General features: G+C 39.1%; 3 protein-coding genes across 3 annotated transcripts; 2 read left to right on the forward strand and 1 right to left on the reverse strand.

The window, feature by feature from the left end:
* Positions 1-693: 693 nt before the first annotated feature.
* LOC145888520 (nuclear pore complex protein Nup155-like) lies at positions 694-15,071 on the reverse strand. Its single transcript, XM_082979284.1, has 32 exons — positions 14,970-15,071; positions 14,609-14,750; positions 14,150-14,272; positions 13,634-13,888; positions 13,433-13,578; positions 13,220-13,325; positions 13,041-13,114; positions 12,782-12,971; positions 12,243-12,422; positions 12,021-12,118; positions 9,629-9,805; positions 9,188-9,298; positions 8,637-8,892; positions 8,196-8,309; positions 7,815-7,957; positions 7,290-7,393; positions 6,925-7,034; positions 6,228-6,361; positions 6,109-6,168; positions 5,649-5,780; positions 5,336-5,471; positions 4,929-5,076; positions 4,372-4,546; positions 4,182-4,286; positions 3,816-3,985; positions 3,478-3,610; positions 3,181-3,279; positions 2,602-2,722; positions 2,247-2,360; positions 1,722-1,858; positions 1,261-1,373; positions 694-922 (listed from the first exon to the last, which is right to left on the reverse strand). The coding sequence occupies exons 2-32, from the start codon at positions 14,730-14,732 to the stop codon at positions 766-768; spliced, it is 4,245 nt and encodes a 1,414-aa protein (XP_082835410.1). The 5' UTR covers positions 14,733-14,750; positions 14,970-15,071; the 3' UTR covers positions 694-765.
* Positions 10,417-11,901, forward strand: LOC145888521 (uncharacterized). Its single transcript, XM_082979285.1, has 4 exons — positions 10,417-10,539; positions 10,602-10,696; positions 11,242-11,451; positions 11,657-11,901. The coding sequence occupies exons 1-4, from the start codon at positions 10,436-10,438 to the stop codon at positions 11,821-11,823; spliced, it is 576 nt and encodes a 191-aa protein (XP_082835411.1). The 5' UTR covers positions 10,417-10,435; the 3' UTR covers positions 11,824-11,901.
* A 291-nt stretch (positions 15,072-15,362) lies between the features above and the next one.
* On the forward strand, positions 15,363-17,764 carry LOC145889518 (uncharacterized). The gene is made up of 5 exons (XM_082980485.1): positions 15,363-15,483; positions 15,898-16,520; positions 16,764-16,858; positions 16,942-17,118; positions 17,184-17,764. Exons 1-5 carry the CDS (start codon positions 15,439-15,441, stop codon positions 17,255-17,257), a joined length of 1,014 nt encoding a protein of 337 aa, XP_082836611.1. The 5' UTR covers positions 15,363-15,438; the 3' UTR covers positions 17,258-17,764.
* Positions 17,765-19,752: the final 1,988 nt, after the last annotated feature.

Below are 19,752 nucleotides of genomic sequence, written 5' to 3' on the forward strand. Positions count from 1 at the left end.
GTAGGATAGATTGCACAAAGCTGGTGCTCAACAGCACGTTTGAAGTCCCAGCGAAAATAACATTATTTCATGTCATGTTACAGTGGTTCTCAAACTTTTTGACGATTTTCTTGCAATTTTTCCCGACTACTCGCGATCCAAGGTAAAAGATTACAACCGAGCAAGAATTGTGTGCAAAAGGAATCCTTTTTGTTACTTGTGATAGATTAGGGAGCGTTTCTAGGTGGTGGAACAAATGACGCAATTCACCACGCTTGTAATTTAGACGAAATATATGTAAGTCGTACCTAACGATCAATTCAGAAAGACTTCAGACTCGCGGTCTGTCGCGGTCACCAGGAAATCGCTTCGTAGGGACCGCTGCAGCATTTTAAGAACCGCTTTCACAAAAAGGCCCCATGTTCAACCTCGACAAAATTCATTAGGTTTTTATTTGCAGCGTTGAGATTGGTAGATGCAAAAATGATGTGGTATATTGCACCACGCTTACCGCAAATCGGTCGACGATGGTTCGACCTTCGCCAAACCGCTTGGCATCTACAGCGTCGCATCTTGGCACCGAAGAGCTGACATTACCACCCTGGAAGTCAAGTAAACCGCAAACGAGACCGCGCCTGTCACAACTCTCTCGTCTCGCCACTTAATTTCCTCCCATTGACAAGTGTTCTACAACGCGAACTCAAATTGGCAGCGTCTTGTATTGAACTCAAACCCAAGGGGGCGAATATATCTAAAGGTCATAAGGCGTCGAATACTCAAAACGTATCAAGCGAGACTGCGTTCTTGCATCGACTCCAGACTGGCCTGAGTGCGTCTCAACAGCGCTATCAAGTGGCGGACTTGCTCGCTCGGTGATGTGATGGATCGGAGTTCGACAAGGTGAACAGCCACTGCATCCAATGACCTTGTTAGAAGATGCCGCCTGTGAGAGGACGAGGGTTTATTTAGATACAATTTTAGTATGTTAGTGGTTTTTTTTTACAAGCGCAACGCCTAGTCTACGGCGATCGCAGCAAAATGAAACCAAAGATTTCTCCCAAAAATTTGTATGACGTATGACGCCCAAAAAAGCAACCCGGCCCCAAACCTAACATTATTAAAAAAACCTATCAAAACCCCGGGACTGTCAACATATTGACCTTTCCACTATATTTTATAACAGAATGGTCATTAGCAAAATTTCGCTTTAAAAAAAACATAGAAACATTGTATGTACTTTGGTTGCATCGTCTGGTGAATACTTTTTCAAATCAATCTTACCTCTGTTGACCGGAAGTGACGTATTTATGCGAATCGGCGACAAAAGTGTTGAGAAGTTCGTTGATTATGAACAGCAAGTGGTGCGGGTTCCCGTAACTTGCCCAGCATGACAACTGCAAATCATAGAATACATTGATCAACATATTGTAAGACAGCAAAAAAGCCTTATGAGAACCAACGCTTAACCTAAAGCTCACCTGTTGGCTCTCACAAAATACGCAGAAATAGCGGGTAATGCATAACAGGCCTCACGGAGAGGAAGACCGTTGTTTGCTTCCAAACTAAGGGATTTATTTCTGTTATGAGGCTGGTTTCTGCCAATACTTTGTGATAACGGTTTTTTCTATCAAGTGCCGTGTTGCATACTTTCGTATACCGGGCCGGGATGTCCTTTACTTGGCGATTTTGGGACGTCCATGTGGGCGATTCTATTTTTGTTAGTTTTAGTATTTCAGACCAACCTTTTTGGAGTGAATTCCGCCGTAAACGTTAAGGAGTTCTGTAAGAGGAACCCCGACCTCCAACATGCACGAGTAAGTCCACTTTAAATTCCAACCTCTACCACACGAAATCTTCTCCAAATATGTCACCAACGATTCTAAACAAGGTTGTGTTTAAATTATTCCTTTACCAGCGATTTTTGGAAGTCGATGGTTTTTGCTGACGCTGAACAGAACAGTTCATGCTCTGTCACAACTGCTAATTACAAAGTGAAATTCTGCAAATAATTCAACAAACCGAATACGTTTAATCAGAATCTTCGCCTGATTCGAATGAAATTCGAAACGGGAATGATTTACAGTAACATGTTTTTTCTTTATTAATAACGGGGTCCATATTAACCGATGTTATAATGTGCGAATTACGAACGTGACTGGACGCACAAACAGAAGCGTAAAGGAAAGACACAGCTTTTATGCAGCTGTTCATGCATGGACTGTAGTACACACTTCCAGACGTAGAGATCAAATTGCATTTCAAGTTACCTATAGGAAAATAACGGCGGGTTGAAACGTATCGTTTGCCCAAATCAACCAACTTCAACTTCACGATAGCAGATTCGTTCTGAGCGCTTCCCCCGCTGTTGGCTTTCGATAACTCTGTAAAAAGTTAAGACTATGAAGTAGTTGGCCACAAAAGTTGTCCCAAGATAATAAATAACCAGTGGTTTACTACGATTTGAAACGTATTCATTTTGAATACGTTTCAAATCGTAGTAAAATATCGGAATTGAAATCGTAGTAGCCACAATTTCAATCTTCAGAAACACTACAGCAAAAAAGGTTAAAATTATCCCCTTTTAACACCCATCATGTTTCAAAAAGTAAAAGAAATCGCAACCGTGTTCCACAATGTTCTGCCAGAGAGCTTCCACTAGCGATGGATCGTGAAGTCCAGCGCAATGAACAATCGCCAACTTGCATTCGGCCAGTTGGAAGGGTTCGGCATACTCCCTGTACAACTGCATGCAGATGACAATCATTTAGTTGTTTTACATTTTGCCATAGATTTATCACATTCACCGAGTAGGTATAGGTATAGTAGGGCGTTCATAAAAATATTTTACAGACAGTTAATGGAATTACTGCCTTGGTCGAAGATTCAGGTGCAGATGGCACAATTAACTTCAAAATCTTCACATATTTTTTATCGCTTAGGTTTTATCATACCCACCAAACATATACAGGACACACAGTATGTTTTGCATTTGCAGGAAAATACTTTGTGGGAAGTTTCAGAGGGAGGCGACCTACATTTCGGTGTGTGTAAACCGTGTAAGTTAACGAGACATGTTGACAATTTACGTTGATTCGCATCAACCCTCTACCTGGCAATAACTCCACGGTTGTACGTAATAGTTTTCAACTTTTACAAACGGTTTGAGGAACATGGAAGTCACGGCTTTTTTACTCAACTTACCGTTGTAATATCAACGAGTTGTGAGTTCAGTTTGGTCGCAGAATCATGTTCGTGGAGCGACTTCAACTGATCCAAAGTCTGGAGCTGGATCTCTGCAACCTGGAAATGAAAACAACACACTCGAATCTAAACAATATAAAGCTTCCCTTCGAATTATTCGCGCTGTTTTTTTGAACAATCGGTACGAAGCTGTAAGTCAAGTGACAAGGACTTATCGTACTTCTGCGTGTTGCGCATACCCCTGTTTTGAAACTGATAACTCAGACAAAGGTTAAATGAGCAACCGAATACACACACCTCCAATTTTTCTTCCAATTCATGTAGAAGTTGACCTCTCGTTGCCGATTCGGCCGTAACTGACGTCGAACTTCGCGCGTTAATTTTAGCACGTGACAAGTATTCGATTCTGGCTGAGAGAGCGCGCTCGTCACTGCAAGTAAAACATTTAATGAAAAGTCCGTTGGTAACGTTTCACTATACATAAATGACAAATAGACGACGGACTATGACGCCATTGGTAACACCAGTTAAGGAGTTGGACCCATACATCAAGTACAAACCGGTTAGCATAACTTGGGTTCGATTCTAGGTGGGGCAAAAATATTTATTATTTAGCCCTTAAATAAGTTCTTTACCCGGGTTTCTCAGCGAGGTTTGCTAGGATTTCTGCCGCCTCCGAGTGTTGGCCACTGCGCTCGTAATACTGCCACAGGAGGTCGCTGCCGGCAGCGCCAATGCTGGAAGGCGTTTCTTCCTGACTTGCTGCGACTCGCTTTAGGAAGGATTCCACGTAAGGCGAGGAAACCTGTGAACAATATAATTTTTGCACCGCAAAGTGAAATAGTATCCGTCTGGCTAGTTAGCCGGATCTGATATATCGAAATAGTGTGCATAACTACCTGCAGCTCAATCATTTTTGAGTAAAAAATCTTCCTATCCGACTGCAGATGTGCTTTAAAATCAAATAAATAAAGACTTGACGGTGTATGAGATAAACTTACTCGCAGAAGTTGCCCAGTGAGGTTTTTCTGCATCATCCACTCGTATATCGTCACGTGCAGCAATTCGTCATTCGAGTTCAAAGCCTTTTGCAGACATCTTTCCGCCTACAACACCACATCTGGTTACGCACGCTCGCAAAATTAAATTCCCTATCTATTTCTAGTGCAAAAATTCAAACTTTTTCCGCACCTGTTGTTGAGCTTCCTCGGGTTGTAATACACTCGAAAGAGCTCCCATCACTGATTGACTGGGAGTGCTTTTCGGGGGCCCTGGCTGGGTTGGCACGCTCGGTTGCTGAGGGTGACTTTGGCCCGTGGCCATCAGATCATCCAACATATCGATAATGCACTTGTAGCACTCCGCCCTGTTTAGAAACGAAGAAGTGTTTCGTGTTATAGGACGACAGGGCAGGATCGCCCCACTGCGCAGGACCTTACTTGGCGACCACAGCTATCATATGTAAACCTAACTTACAAACGGGTAACAAATGAATGTTGAAAACGTAATTTCTCAAACGTAATGACCGCCAGCACAGCATAAAGCACAATGGCCAGTGTCAGACAGATCACATTGCTTTGAAATTCATATAACAGTGAACATAAGGAGGCAATTACAAAATACGATCTCAAAGTCTTCAAAATATAGTCAATGGGAGCCGAAGTTTAGGTTTACTCAAACCAGGGCACTTTGAACTCCAAATGGCTGAATTTATGTTTTTCAAGTAACAACACCAAATATAGTTGTACCTGGCCATATAAGCTCTCCGGAACTCTGGGTCAACCTCAGGGTCATTGTTAGCTTGTGGGGAATGGTAGAGTTTTATAGCCAGGTTTTCTTCGTCACGCTTTAGTGCTGCGCGGAGGCACAGGTCGACAGCTCCGGTATAAAATCTCACTAAAGTAAAATACGTTTGCTGGTATTTTGCATGGCGGAATATAAACAAAACAGTAATCTCGCTTTTTGAGATGTTTGATTTGGGAAGTTGCAAGTATTGAAGCAGCTTACATAGCATAATGTAAAATACAAAAAATATTTTTGAATGGTTCTAAGATGCATTAACTAGGATGGCTACTATACTCTGATTAATGCAGTTAACAGTGTCTTCTGTTTCTTTACTGTAAAAAAAACAAGGAACAGTGCAAGTTTCACCAACCTGTTTGGAATTGTTGAACCACCACAGGGAGATTGACAGAATGTGCGATCTGTTGAAAGAGATGGGCGGCCTCCTGAAGCTGATCTTGACGTTGCGGGGGCGGACTTGTGCGGGCGGCACTCAGCAACTCGCTCGCCTTTGGGTAAAAAAAACGTAGAAAATGGAACAATACAAACCTTGGGAGTGAATCAACAACAAATTACGTATATTTCATTTTCTTTTAACGTTATTGTTGTTAGAGTGCATTTGTCAACATTTTTATCAAAATTCATGGCAACAAAGACGTTGAAAAAAGCCGACGACAATTTCTTACCTTGGAGCAAACAGCGTCATCTGGCGAGTACAGAGATGGGCAAACTTCACGGAGTTGAGCGCTCAAAGCGTCTACCGTGTTGTTGTCGTCAATGTATTTGGTTACCAAGGTGGAAATGAGAACACCACACAGCTGAAACATCGTCACATCACGTTTTTATTCGATCGACTTACTTATATGAGATGTACATGACATCCATGCTATTCGCTTGATTCGAAAATACACCTAGGTACCCAGCACAGTACCCATATAAGAATTATAGACAGATACAGGTATAACTTTTTCTCCATGTTTTGGCCACAAATTATAGTAAAAAACGTTAAGACTATTTGAAAAAGGTAAAGTGGATGCCAGTGAACCTTATTAATATCAAAAAGCCAAAAAGTTCAAAATTCTCGACCTGAGCGGGCTGTTCTAGAACAAAAAAAAACAATTTTCCGATAGTTTCAGGCAAACTTACATTCTCTCCATTCAACACCAAATCATGGAAAGTCAACGCCTTCAAAGTAGTCTGATGACTCTGAAAACAAAATAGTTAAAGTTGCGGAAAGAAACGTACAACTTAAAAAGTCGACCAACCTTGTCCAGGGCATCGAATATAACATGCAGCTGGTGGTGAAGCAGCAACCTCCATAACCCAAGAACTTGAACTGAGCGATGGCAGAGGTCGCTCATAAACTGCATTGAAGCAAGCTCGGCAGTCACCGCCTCCGCTGTAATTGTTTTTTAGATGTTTTTATTTGCAGGAAAGAGTGCCATATTAAAGGGCTAGTTTATGGTAGTGCTTGGAGGAAAGGAAATGATCCTGTTGCAATATCATCATTGCTGGAAGCGACGTTGAGAGTTCGGACACTAGGTGCATTGGTGTCATTTAAGTTAGATATGAAAATTACATAATTACATATTAAATTTCACAAAGCAATCTGTGGAAAGCTCAGATGGATTTTTTAATGAGAAAACTATGATTCGCCTAAAAAAGGCATCGTTAGTTTCTCCAACTGCCAAAAAGGAAAAAAAGAAAGGAAAAAGTTTAGAAAATATTGAAAATTACATACAAATAAAACCTTCTTTACAATTGTTGAAAGTGAATATTTAATAAAAGCAGCAGCCTTTTTCCTTGGTTCTGACCTGTCTGTGAGTTGCTTGCGTAATTAACGGATATGATAAAGCAAGAGCAATATAAAGAAATCGAAATAAATCAAAACTGTGTTGATCGATCCTTACATATACTGTCTATATATTAAAATAAAGGTCTAAAGTGCCGAGCATATTTTACCCAAACTGCGTCGTTGCATTTCATGTTGAACACTCATACTCTGTTCAGGACGTCCGAACCCTGGAGCAAACGAACGAGACGAACGATCGTGGGTGGAATGTTGGTGGCCCCTGGAACATCAGGAAAGTTTGAGTTTAGAGCGGCCTTGTGCAGATGTTTAACCGTTTTATCCAAATGCTGTAAATAATCCTAAGTCGTTTGTTTGACGTTTTATCCAAATGTTTTTTTTTCATGAATATGCGGAAATTACACTATATTTATACCTGTTAAAAATTAGACAAGGACGTAATTAATTTCAAACGCGAACTAATTATATGTATTAATAAAACAATCGTACAGTATTAGGCTTGGTAAAAAAAACCTACTTGATAGGAACTTGTGTGTGGCAATACTTGGTCACGAAATTGCGGAATGCTATGAGATTTTCCAACACAATTCCAATTATTTCTTCATCCAAGCGACTAACAACCTACAAACATGATTCTGTTAGCGTTTAAAAAGAATTTATCTTGTAACAAGGGTATGAAAAATGGCGTTTAGCAAAGTATTAAACTTTTATAATAGTTTTAGTCATCGTATACAAAAGTTCCATCAAAAAAGTAAAGGGTTTCATGAGCAAGTTTTTAGAAATAACTTTTGTTGTGACGTTCCGAAACTTAGCATGAAATTCACTTGGAGGCTTTGACGTGTTTTTGTCAAATTAATAACCCAGTAAGTCTACAGCGATCTCGATACGATTAGTGCAATAGCAAGTACCTGCACAGTGGGGCGATACTGCTTGTCATGCGAAAGCATGAACCACTTAAATATGTAAAACAGAAAAATAACGCTGCAGTGTTCCACGGGCAAAAAAGTTGGGAAACACTGCTGTACGTAGTAAACCGGCTTACGAAGCAACGTTTCTTTCCTCCTTCGGTTACGACGTAATCTTCAACCAGTTTTCCCTCCCAGAGTGGACGCATGATACGAGCGAAGAGTTTGTAGACGGCATGTTGTCGTTCGGAAAAATATGAGAGTTCTGTGACTCCGGGATCTGCAAAGGTTTATATTTGAAACATCTGTTTTCTAAATGCTTTGGGATTGCAAAAAAAAATCAGCAAAAAAACGCAAACAAGAGATATTACAAAAAGGCAAAAATCGTTTCCAAATAAAAAAATACGTTGTAAAAACGATATAACAGCTTCTGTTCAACACGACACGTTGACAAACCTACATTAGTTATGTATTGTAGCGTAATGAGGATCAACGTAAATACAATACAATTTATCCACCTGTCACGGGAGCTGGTATATTTGGTGCCGTGTAACCAGTTTGCATCGTTTGTTGGTTGACAGCTGGTGGCTGCATGGTGTTGACCCCGGGCATTGGTGTGCTGATTACCGGCACTGCAAAATTTATTCGCGGTACGTTGGTTACGTGAAGCCGACTTACTTTTCTGGTTGTATTTTGGGTGTTTTGTATTAACTTTCTTAGATAATTTAAAGTGATTGTCTTTCATATTACTGCGAAAAAAATTCCAAATAAATCATGAAATTGTTTCCAATTTGCAGGTTTGTGAACATAAATGTTCAATAAAACAGATCAGTTATGTTATAGCCTTAGGTTAAGCCTGGCAGTGTACTGTTCTATGCATGTTAATACGAAAATCATTACCACACAAAATACTAAGAAGTCAAAAAAGGCCTTAATTTACACAGATTTTGGCCACTTACGTCCACCAGGCGTCCTCATCATACTCATCTGCGGCTGCTGCCGGTCGTACAATCCTCCAATGGGAGACATCGGAGCTAGAGCCGGAAATCCTGGAGGAGATGCAGCGGATGTTGCTCCGGGGGCTGCAGGAGGAGGTTTTTGAGATGGAAGCCCCCCATGATGGAGAAAAACTGCTATCGCTCGCTCGGCAATGTGGCGGTCAGTTGGGACAGCCAACATAGCGATGATGATACAACAGCACAGAGCTTCTCCGTTCTGCAGCGGTGTTTTAAAGTAATTATTACCAAATATTCTATACATAAAGTAACCTATATTAGTATTTTGTTTGTTGACTACTCTTTACGAGTGTCCCGATACACTTACTGAGACTGATTAAAAATGAAAACGTTTTCGACACAACCTTTCACGAGATACCCTCGCTTTATTAGGTGTTTTAAGTTTACAGACACGGGGTTCGAACCCAAGCTAGATCACGAATCCAGGTGGTTTCGATGCAAACTGCAGGTCACATGTATTATGTTACGGAACACACAATTTTCATCAGTCCAACCTTGTAGATCTTAAAGAAGGAATGGATGAAGTCAGATTCTGGGTCTGTTGTCATTTCAAGGACGTGACGTAGCTGGTCTACTGGTCGTAATTTGTTGAACATGTGAACTCCCTGCAGGAAAGTTATAAACTTAAATTTTGAACATAAAAAAATCGTCTCGATTTATTATTATGACAAGTATACGTCAGTGTGGTGATTTTTTCAAGTACGTCATACAGGAAACAGTTTGAGAACCACTGCACTATTGCTTCGAAGTAAGTTTCCAAACGACATTTTACGTTTTGTTAACATCGATTATTGACCGATTTCACTACAGTTTAAAAAAAAACAACTCTTCAAAACTACAACCAGAAACGTGAAATTCTGGCCGTTGTAACAGCATTCTTAACTTTATTTTTCTAAATCCAAAACAAATTAAGTATGAATCGCTTGAACTGATACCTGTGACGTGATGACGACGTACTCGGATGGTTTCTGGATGTGCTGGATGATGTGGATCGGCGGATCGGGAGGAAGAGATTGATTTCCACCAGGTGGTATCGCAGCAATCGACAAGGGAGATTGCGGAGATGGGACTTCGGAGATTGCCCAAGACTGACCGTTCAACTCAAAGCTGGCCTGCAGAGGAACACAGAAATGTAGTTGCTACGTCGAACCATTGGGCTGCATAGTAACGATTAGGACTATATGTTTCTGTCTGCCCGTATGGGATTTATTCCATAAACTGCCGAAGATTAGATCACGGGCTGCAAACTGGTGAGAATACAAGAAAACTCGCAACACAGAGGGAGATTGTAAGGATGACAGTTACACTTGCAAGTATCAACAAAACGCTTTAACAACTAGAAATCAAACAAACTTTGCAACAGCTACAAATTTCATCTAAGATTTTGCGCACGAGTGCAAAATATCATACAAAAACATCACCAGAGGAATCATGAATGCAATTCTAAACCGTTATAATATGTCAATGGTCACGGGCACGACAATGAACACAATAGGTTAGACTCCTGGCTTTCGCTAATGAGTGCTTGTGAATAGTGGACTAATCTGTAACGTTGTTGATAAGTGGAACAAGATCAACAAATCTGGCATACTCGGTCAAGGGAAAACTCGCGTTTCACCTGTGCCTTTTTCACAATACTTCTTTAACGAGTTGACTATGAAAGGCCGGTTGCGGGTTTGGATAAATTATAGAAGTGGTGTTTTTTGAAAGGTGTCAGAATCAGATCGTTTTGAACAGAAAGAATGGATTGTGGTGAGATCGTGTTACGGTCTTGTATGTTCTTAGTGGTTTTCGGACAGACCTGCTGGACAATTTACAAACACTACCACGAACCGGAAAATACAAAGTAAGTCGTACTTATTGATTGTTTAAAGATCCGTATACAGCCACTAATACTGATTATTGCAGGTTGGATGGAGTTTTGGATTGTTTTGGTTCAGATGCTATTCAACAAAACTGTACAAATTACATTCACAACGTACCTGACTTCATTGCTACCAGAGGTTCGTAGATAATTTTTTCATCAAGTTACCAAACAATGAAAATTTTTTCAAGAAAAATTATCATAAATTATGTGGGTGAATAGCCTTTATAGTTACGATACATCGCGCCTTTTTTCGGATAACAGAGATTAGGTAAAGTTGAAAAAAAACGCATGTTCGCCAAGGATTTCAATTTGGGTCAAGCAAGAAGTGCAATTTGAGTACCATAAACCAAAAATTTGTAAACGTTTTTTTTCAAATCCTGAGTTAGTCGCTTGTACTGTACAATGAGAAAAACTTTTTCGCTCTTCATGCTTCGCACTTATTAATGCTGTACATGTTGTACAGGTCCACCTAACCCGTATTCAGTTGGCACCTGCCGAATACGGTAACATAAAGACGCATTTGTTGGTGTCAAGCGTGACCGAAAATGCGTATGTCAACAATAGTATATATAACTTAAAACTTCACACTTTTCGGCGGTTTCTGAATGCATATAAGCGTAATTTTGCACCCTTTACTTTAAACGTATCTAATTAACAATCGTTGCGTTTTTGTGCTTTCAGCTTTCACAAATTACACCTTTATAAGTGCCAGGCGCACCTCCGTGGCCTTGACATTTTTGATATCCGTCCTATCCTGCTTCACGCTACTGTTTTTTAAATGTGACGGGAAAAAGTATGAAAGATTCGATAGCGAGGACACGACCTTTTACACTGACAAAATCTTGGAGTTTGTAATCCACATTCTGACTGCCCTTCAGCAATTCCACGAAGGTGATTTATTTCATCATAAACCTACAGCGTTAAGCAGATAAATGTCTATTCAACCTGTAATCTATACAGGTATTGTTGATTCTGTATGTTGCCTTTTAGTGTTAAATACAAGGCAGTCTGTTTACATCGTTAAATAGTAATTCATTTTTGTCAATGATATTTGGTTTTCAAGAAAGGTTTATAAAACTATGTATTTGCATTGTAGCGTTTTCCTCCCTGGCATGGCACCTTTCTTTGGATTGGGAATCAGACGATATAGAACCAGACAATTTAATGTTGCTCAAAGGCAAATACTTTGCCCCTGCTATTATATTTGTCCTTCTAATGTGTATTTTACTGATTTATCGTGGATGTAAATGCTCAAGTAACTAAGAGAGTAGCAATGCAAGGTAGTTTTTCTGTTAAAAATTATTGTACATATATATACATCATTTTGAAACCAGTAGCTAATCCAATTACTGTATATGTTCTGTGTTGATTAGTGCATTGTAATGTCAAATCTAAAGCATAACATTTGTCATTTCAATACAAGAAGCATTGGTTTATTTAATGTGAAAAGAATTGTTTACCTGCACTTCTTTCAAAGTCTTTTCAAATGTGTACATGTCGTTGTTGATACACCAAAGTAATCCATCCTCTCCATTTCGGGATGCAAGAAGCAGCGTACCTTTCACAAAAATTACCTTCTAAACATGATTTTAAATCTAGAGATATGAAATGTGCTTTGAGACTCACAAAAAAAGTCTTGTGACAGTTACTATTCATTGACACAAATACAGGAATGTTTATACCAGCATTGTGGTGTGCAGCATGTACTGACGAAGGTCTTTGTAGAGAGGAACTTGTAAAGAAAGATGGAAGTCTCACATGGACCAGATGTAGATTTGTGGGTCGGGGTGGAGGAATCAGTTTTCCAGGGGTGTTAAAAGCAAGTGTGTTGATATTGCAAGTCATGAAGTATAGTCTTACACCTAAAGTGAGGTTATGTTAAAACAGAGGGTTTGATACCTGTCCCTGTGCGTGGGCCAAAGCCTGCAAGACTTCAGTGGGTTATACTATTTTTCCACTAATAATTCCATTCTCTTTGCTGCTTATCATGTAAGTAAAGTGTGCGGATTTAGGGTATTTTTTCATATTACTTCTTTATTTTGCTCTAAAAATTTATAGTGATATACAGGTGATGTAGTTATTCTAATTGGTAAAGATGCTGTTGACCAGATAAGTTTGCTGGATGGGCCTGATGTGCCCCTAGGCTAATAATTTGTAAATCAAATGACAACTGTATTTAACCAAAAATAAGAGTAGGCAAAAAGGTCTTAGTGTTTAACACCTGCTTGTGTGACAGCCACAAGGTGAAGGTGTCTAGATTCTCGGAGAGTAATCGGAGCGATGTGAATAATTTCATTCAAGTACGATGGCGTAATATTCGAAGCTATTTCACGAGCTCTTCTTTGTATTGCATCCAGCCTTGTGTGGGCAACACATGTTAATCCTTGTCCATCAGCACCAAGATCATAAACCTATTATATTATTCTTCCATTAAAATAGCAATTACCACATTTATTGTTTAAACAGTAAAACAAACTCACAGCTATTGCCCCTCTCTCTGATCTTGTGTAAAGTATATTTCTTGTGTCATCCACCGACAGTTGACAAATACTATCTGTTAACGTTGATAGCATAATGTGACAAGCAAAGTACAGTATCATTTGTAAATTTGATTTATGACTTTTGTAAATTAATTTCATGCAATGCACGCTTGACTGACCTTCTTCTGACAGCCAAACATTTACAACTGATGGAAGAAGAAAAGCCAATCGACTTCGGGAATGGTTAATTTTGGTACATTTTCTGCTGAACCATCCACCACCAGCCTAAACCAAACAAATTACCCAATATACATACAAGTTCCATTATGGAAATTGGAAAGAATATGACTTTCTTGTTACAATTTAATAAAAAATCGTAAAACTACACTAACATGGTAAACAATTTCATAAAGACAGCCATCTTTTCCTCCACAGAATATTCTTCCATTGATTGTACCAACAGTATGCAGCAGGTATGTGCCATCGGAAGAGAGGGTAAAAAGTGGGTCAGGCAAAAGATGCATTTCATTGTTGATATCTAAATCAAATTAGACTTCAGCAATCAGAAAATGTTACCAACAATTCCTACACACCGTCCTCAGCAAAGCTTACTCCAAGTATAACAATGTCAAGTGCAGTTGTAAGCACCAGAAGGTATTTGATGTGCTCTCGGAATATACCAGGTTTTGGTTCAACCAAGGACACACTTAATATTGTTTCAGACAGTCCGTCAAAATAGGCCAGATCCTCTCCATCAACATATCTCCAGACAAATATGTCTGAATCAACTGTTAGCCAAGCCCGGCCAATTTGTGGAAAGACTCCAATGATACAGTTGCACTGCATGTCTTTGAAAAGATTTAATGTTAAGGAACATAATGATTAACCCTTTATAGAAACTTAGAAGAGTGAGTAACAAGTTTATGAAAAAAACAGAGTTAATTCTATTTCAAGAACTGCAAGGTGGATATCTACACAGTGTCACAGCCAAAAATATCAACATAAAGAGTGAACGACATGAAACGAATGATTCAGATTGCACAAAAACTTGTGCACAACTATGTTTAGTCGGATGAGCATAAATTATGATGAATTAATCAAAAGGATACGGCTAAATTGTTCCACAAGTTCGGGAGGCAGTGGCACCCGCCGCACATTTGTGATTGTAGGAAAGTTGGCAGAATCTGTGGTAGGATAGTCATCTTTGCTAAAACCACTGCTAACACTTGAGTCTGGAACACAAAAATTGTTTGTAACAATGCAGAAGTAATGCCATGCTTTCGCATAGCACGGCAGGATCGCCCAACTGTGCAGGCCCTTTATATCAGCCACTTTCCCAGCTTGGCTCCAATGCCTTGGCTGCGAAGCCTGTGAACCTTATTTGTAACAACATATAAATGCTTGGCCGTTTGGTGGGTAAAGTCTTCTGATAGTCACACCAGCTACACTGATGAGACCCCTGATAGGTCAACACAGTGGCCATCTGCATGCAGCTTACACAATTCATATTAATGGCTTCACTTTGCTTAACACATAAATAAACAAACAATTGGAAATTGACAACTTACACATTGAATTTACATTCAACTGTGTAGCTAGGTCCACCTTTTCCCTATCCTGCTGCAAATTTTTTTTCACTAATGCGGCAGCATCCATAATGTTTGAACAGGTGGGCACTACACTTCCATCCATTCCTTTATTGCAAATCACCTGTTTTAATATGGGTTCACATAATCAGTAAAAAAGCAACATGATGAATTATAACATACAAGACCTATATCACATCATTAAAAAACAATTAAAAAACTTACAGGCCTACCCTGAAAAATTATTTGGTCAGTGGTTGTCCACTTTACTTCTATATTAAATGACCACAAACAACAAGCCACGTAAACTAAGTGACAACAAAAAGTCTACTTAGTTACTTACCAACACCAGTAAAAGTTTTGAAAAGTTTGTTTTAAAAGTGTAGATTCTTTAGGTTCCGCAAAAGCCACTTACAGAGTTTGTCTCAAAGTTGTCAATGCTTTTATGTTTTTACGCATGAGTGAACACGGTGGCAAAACGCGTTTCCCGCCACCGACTGATATATTCGATTTACAAAAAAATATTGGCGGCGATACGCACTTTCATACAAGGACTTTCTTCAAAAACTGGCGTTTTACCGTCAGCCAAACGCTAAAATTATACAACCAGTAATACTGGACAAACTGTTTGTTCTGATCAGAGACTACTAAGTCTCTGGTCTGATTTTTTATTCCTCACAATATTTGGGGAAGTACCTGTCATTCTTTCCAAAATACCATCCTTTTCTTTTAACTCTGACCTGACCCCGGTATAACAGATCTCAGGCGTAAGTTACTACCAGCATCGTTCAAGATTTTTTGTAGCCTAAATAATGGAAAATACAAAAATGCTTTCAATGACTACTAAACATTTGAAGGTATGCATGCTGTTAATTTTGTTTTGTAATATGCCTATGTTATTTATCAAACACATTGATCTAGAAAGGGGCCTCGAATTGTCTTTTATTATGTGATGTAGGCAACTTGAATTTTTATTCAGTTTAAATATTTTTTGATCAACATGAGCAATGATTAAGCAATTTAAATATCAGGCATGTAATTTTTTTTCTTTGTTCCATAGGAACTTTTGTGAATAAGATGTTGTATTTGTATTATTTTTTTGCACATTAATCGTCGATAAAATTGTACAAATGTGAGTGGTTAATCAATCCTCTGCATTATATATGAATTTGTGTAGCTTTAAGGTAAAAATCACTGAGTTTTGTCTCAATATCATTAGATCATGTGATTGCATGTGCAAAACCAAAAACGATTTATGTTATTATTTGTAGAAACAACATGCCAAACTTTTGGAACTGTGCAATTTATTTTCAAAGCTTTCTCAGCATTCAGTCACCCATGAATGCAAAAGTGATCTTCTCAAGATTATGCAAAAGTTTGGTGCGATTATTCACCAAAACCAAAGTTTTTCACAAATTTTGGAAGTATGTACCTCAATGAATCTGGCAAACCATCAGAATGAAAAAATGCAACTGCAGCCTATTGCATTGACCAATGGAGCTACCCCCAATACCTCAGAGTTAATTGGAGCCATGCAAACAGCATTGTCCAGTGATAAAGATGTAACACTTCAAATGCACAGTCAATCAGGGAATGACTCTCTTAGATTCATGCTTCAGACAAATCACTCACCACAAAGCTCACCATCTGATATGCAGGACAATCCTTTTTTTGATCATTCCATCGCTTCCAGCTCTTCCCATCATACAATTTTGGACAAAGAACCAAGTGCCTCATCTAACAAAATAGAATTTGGTGATGTGAGTGCCGCTGAGTGTCAGGCACTTGAAAGTAAAGATGCACAACACTCAAAACCACGCTTTTTACATTCTGTATCTGACAATCACCTACAAACCCAACATCCACAGCAGCAAAATGACATAAAGGAGAGAAGGTTGGTCAAAACTGGAAAGTATTTTCTGTTTAATGTTTTTCTACATTTACTTGTCAAAATTGGTTTCAGGCCGTAACATACTGTCTGCTGAATGGTTTCCGCTGAAGTTTATGCAGTATCAACGTACATTAGTCATGTGATTAAAACAGATCCTTTGACACAGTTACTTGCATGCTTTTTTAGTGAAATTTGGCAACACTTTTTTCTCGATCATTTACCCGTGTTATAAATAAATTTTGTCAGAAAAACTGAATCCGATATTACACTGACACCTATAAAGCAACAACAGAATAATCTGCTGGAAAAGACATCCCCTCAATGTCGAGTTAGCGTCCAATGTGAGTGTGTTTTTATCACTAATGTTGTTCCTCAATTTTTTGAGAGCTGTTATGGGGCACACAAAAGGTTGCTTTATTTGTAGGTATGAGAAACACCTTCAAAAACTTCATTAATTCAAATCTGCCCTACACAAACTCATGGTTCAGGTTTGTGAGATTTGGCCTCGAACTTTCTGACCAAGATATTTCCCATGTTGAGGAGGAAAATAAAACTGATTCCTTTGCAAAAAAGTTTTCTTTTCTTGAGAAATGGGCAGAAGGTTGGAAGACATCGTGTTATCAACTGTATATTTGGTGAATTTGTGAAAACCTATTTTTGTTCTAGGTAAGAACTTTCAGTCAAAGGAAGAATTAGAACAACAACTGAACAAAGCTGCGGAACGAAGTGTAGAAAAATAGCATTCAGTGAAAAACATGTTACTAAACAAAGGAGTCTTTAAATTACATGACATCAGGGTTACATTTTCAATTAGCTGCCAAGGCTATGTGCCTACCTAAGCTTTATTTATGATGCAACTTTTACAAAAAAATTTTATTCATGGGTCCTTTTTAAGAACACTGTTCAAAGATTTGTATGTAGTTTTAATAAAAAGTACTTTTTGCATTTTGTAATTTTAGCTGTTGTGTTTGTGCAACATAGTACCAAACATTTTGTAATTTTGGTCGTATCATATTTTTATTTAGCCCTTATTCACCGCTGTTATTTAATTTTACGCTCGTCGTTTTTATGCTGGCATAAGAGGCACATCCTAAATTATTCTCTTTTGTCAAATAAATAGTTTTTGTTTTATAATGTATACATCGTAATAATGTTGAAGTTTTTGTCTTGCAAAGATTCTTCTGTTGTTCGCTTTTCACTCTGAGTGAATTTTTATTGCAATAACGGTGATTGAACTTGTTCCATGACTTTGTTTTGATCACCAGTGTAACTGTGGTTGAAATGAAAGTGTTTTAGCACGATTCCTGGAACAGCAGATTTTTGGGAGCGGATCAATTCTGTGCGTTCGAACAATCCGGCTATGGTGTACTGTTTTATGCCCCCTAACGGAATTCTGTAGCCCTGTGTAAATTCGCGTGCTGCTGCTAAAGAGCAATGGAAATGTGTTGTTATGGTTAAAGTACATCTCCCACTGTAGTTTTCTGGTGCCTTATTTTTGCATTTCTCGTTTAAACAGGACCGACCAACAAGTTTGTCAAAATAATACATTTGCAGTCGGTAAAGTTTTTTACTTCACCTTGAAAACCTGCCCTGAAGTTTGGCATGATGCGGTTTTGAAACACGCAGTAGCTAAAAATACGCTGAGAAGAACGGATATTATCTTATAAAGAGAATGTACGGCCACCATATTTTTCCTATTGCGAGCGCCGGAAATTTAAACACGTGGACTATGACGACAGTGAAACACTTATAAGGGATGTGTGACAAAGATGTCCAAAAAGTCCATGGTTGTTTTGCTGCAAAACAATATCACCAAACTGGTATGAAGAAATCACGTGTTGGTAGTAACAGAGAACGAAATGAGACGATTCGAAACATATCGTCGATTCACGCCTTAGGAATTGTCTTGTTTTCAACCAACGCACGAAATACGTCAACAAATGCGCTACGTGAAGTCATGGCATAACGCGAATCGCTGAACTGTACAACCAGAAAAACGCGTGAACTTCGGCTTTTATGATGCCCAAATGCGTGGCATGAAACAGAAGTCTGCTGTCAGCCGTAAAACAGGGCTTGTCCAGGAAAAGAAATCGAATTGTCTGGTGCGAAATGTTGTTTTAATGTGTTTGAACGAATCCGTTTCCCCGCAAAAGCAACGACACCCACGGCGTCGGGGTTTTGAGTAAAGGATGTTTGTTGCTTTAAAGGGGCCGAGTTTAAGTCGGCCGTTCGCGCAGTTTCAGGTAGAACAGGATTATTTCAGCTTTTGGCAGCGATAGCGTTGAAAACGTTTATGTTGATAAGCGAAGGAATTGAGTTGTTTCGTTGCGGGGTCTAAAATGGATGGTGTCTATGCAGACGATAACCACCCAAAGTTAGCTGTTTTCCGTTGAATTGAAAGCTGACCATTAGGTTTTACAATCAAATGAAAAAAAAAAAACTTTTGAAGTGCTTTAAAAATAACCAAGGTTTCGTTAAAGGGCCTATGACTAAACAACAAGCTTTACGAAGGAATCCAAATTTTTTCTTTGGGATGTAAAAGAAAGCTTAATGACCTAAAGTGCATCGATTTTAACTACTAGTAAATAATGCGAGACGGTTTATGCTCCGTCGTTATGACCAGCAAAAATTACTACCACAAAAGTATGCAAAATTACAGTGAAATGAACCGGAACACTTGAAATGTGTGAGGCTCTTACGGCGTCTGGGGTTGAAACTTAGTAGAACTTGGACTCTGTTTGTTTCATAAACGTTACACAACCGTAAGTTCTGGTAGCCTATTCACACAAATTGGCAACCTTATTTCGGGGTTGCGATCAGAGCCGTGGGAGTTGTTAAATTCCTCGAACTAGTGGGGTTTCTGTCGAGTCCTGTAGGACCCCGAAACACAACAGATATAGTTTTTTTACGCATGCTAGACTTGCGGTAACCTGACTCACTTCCCATAAGCAGACGAGTTCAGTCAAGCGATCTCGACCTGCGCCTTGCGTGCAGCAACGTACCGCAACTACAGCACTGCATATTTAGACCTAACTACTGTGCTTGTACGGGCACTCACCAGAAACACCGCCTGCTGATCTGGTAAGATTCACAAAAAAGGGATAGGCTGAAATCACAACAGTAGAAACGTCGAGAACTACGTTTATGCGCTTTAGCGTAGAATTTGTGCACAATGGGTCCTCGCGCTACACTTGCAAGTTTGTGAAACGCTTCACTGGCAATACAATGTTGTGAA

This window comes from Ascidia mentula, chromosome 2 (genome assembly GCF_947561715.1).
Source record: "Ascidia mentula chromosome 2, kaAscMent1.1, whole genome shotgun sequence".
NCBI classification, from domain to species: domain Eukaryota; kingdom Metazoa; phylum Chordata; class Ascidiacea; order Phlebobranchia; family Ascidiidae; genus Ascidia; species Ascidia mentula.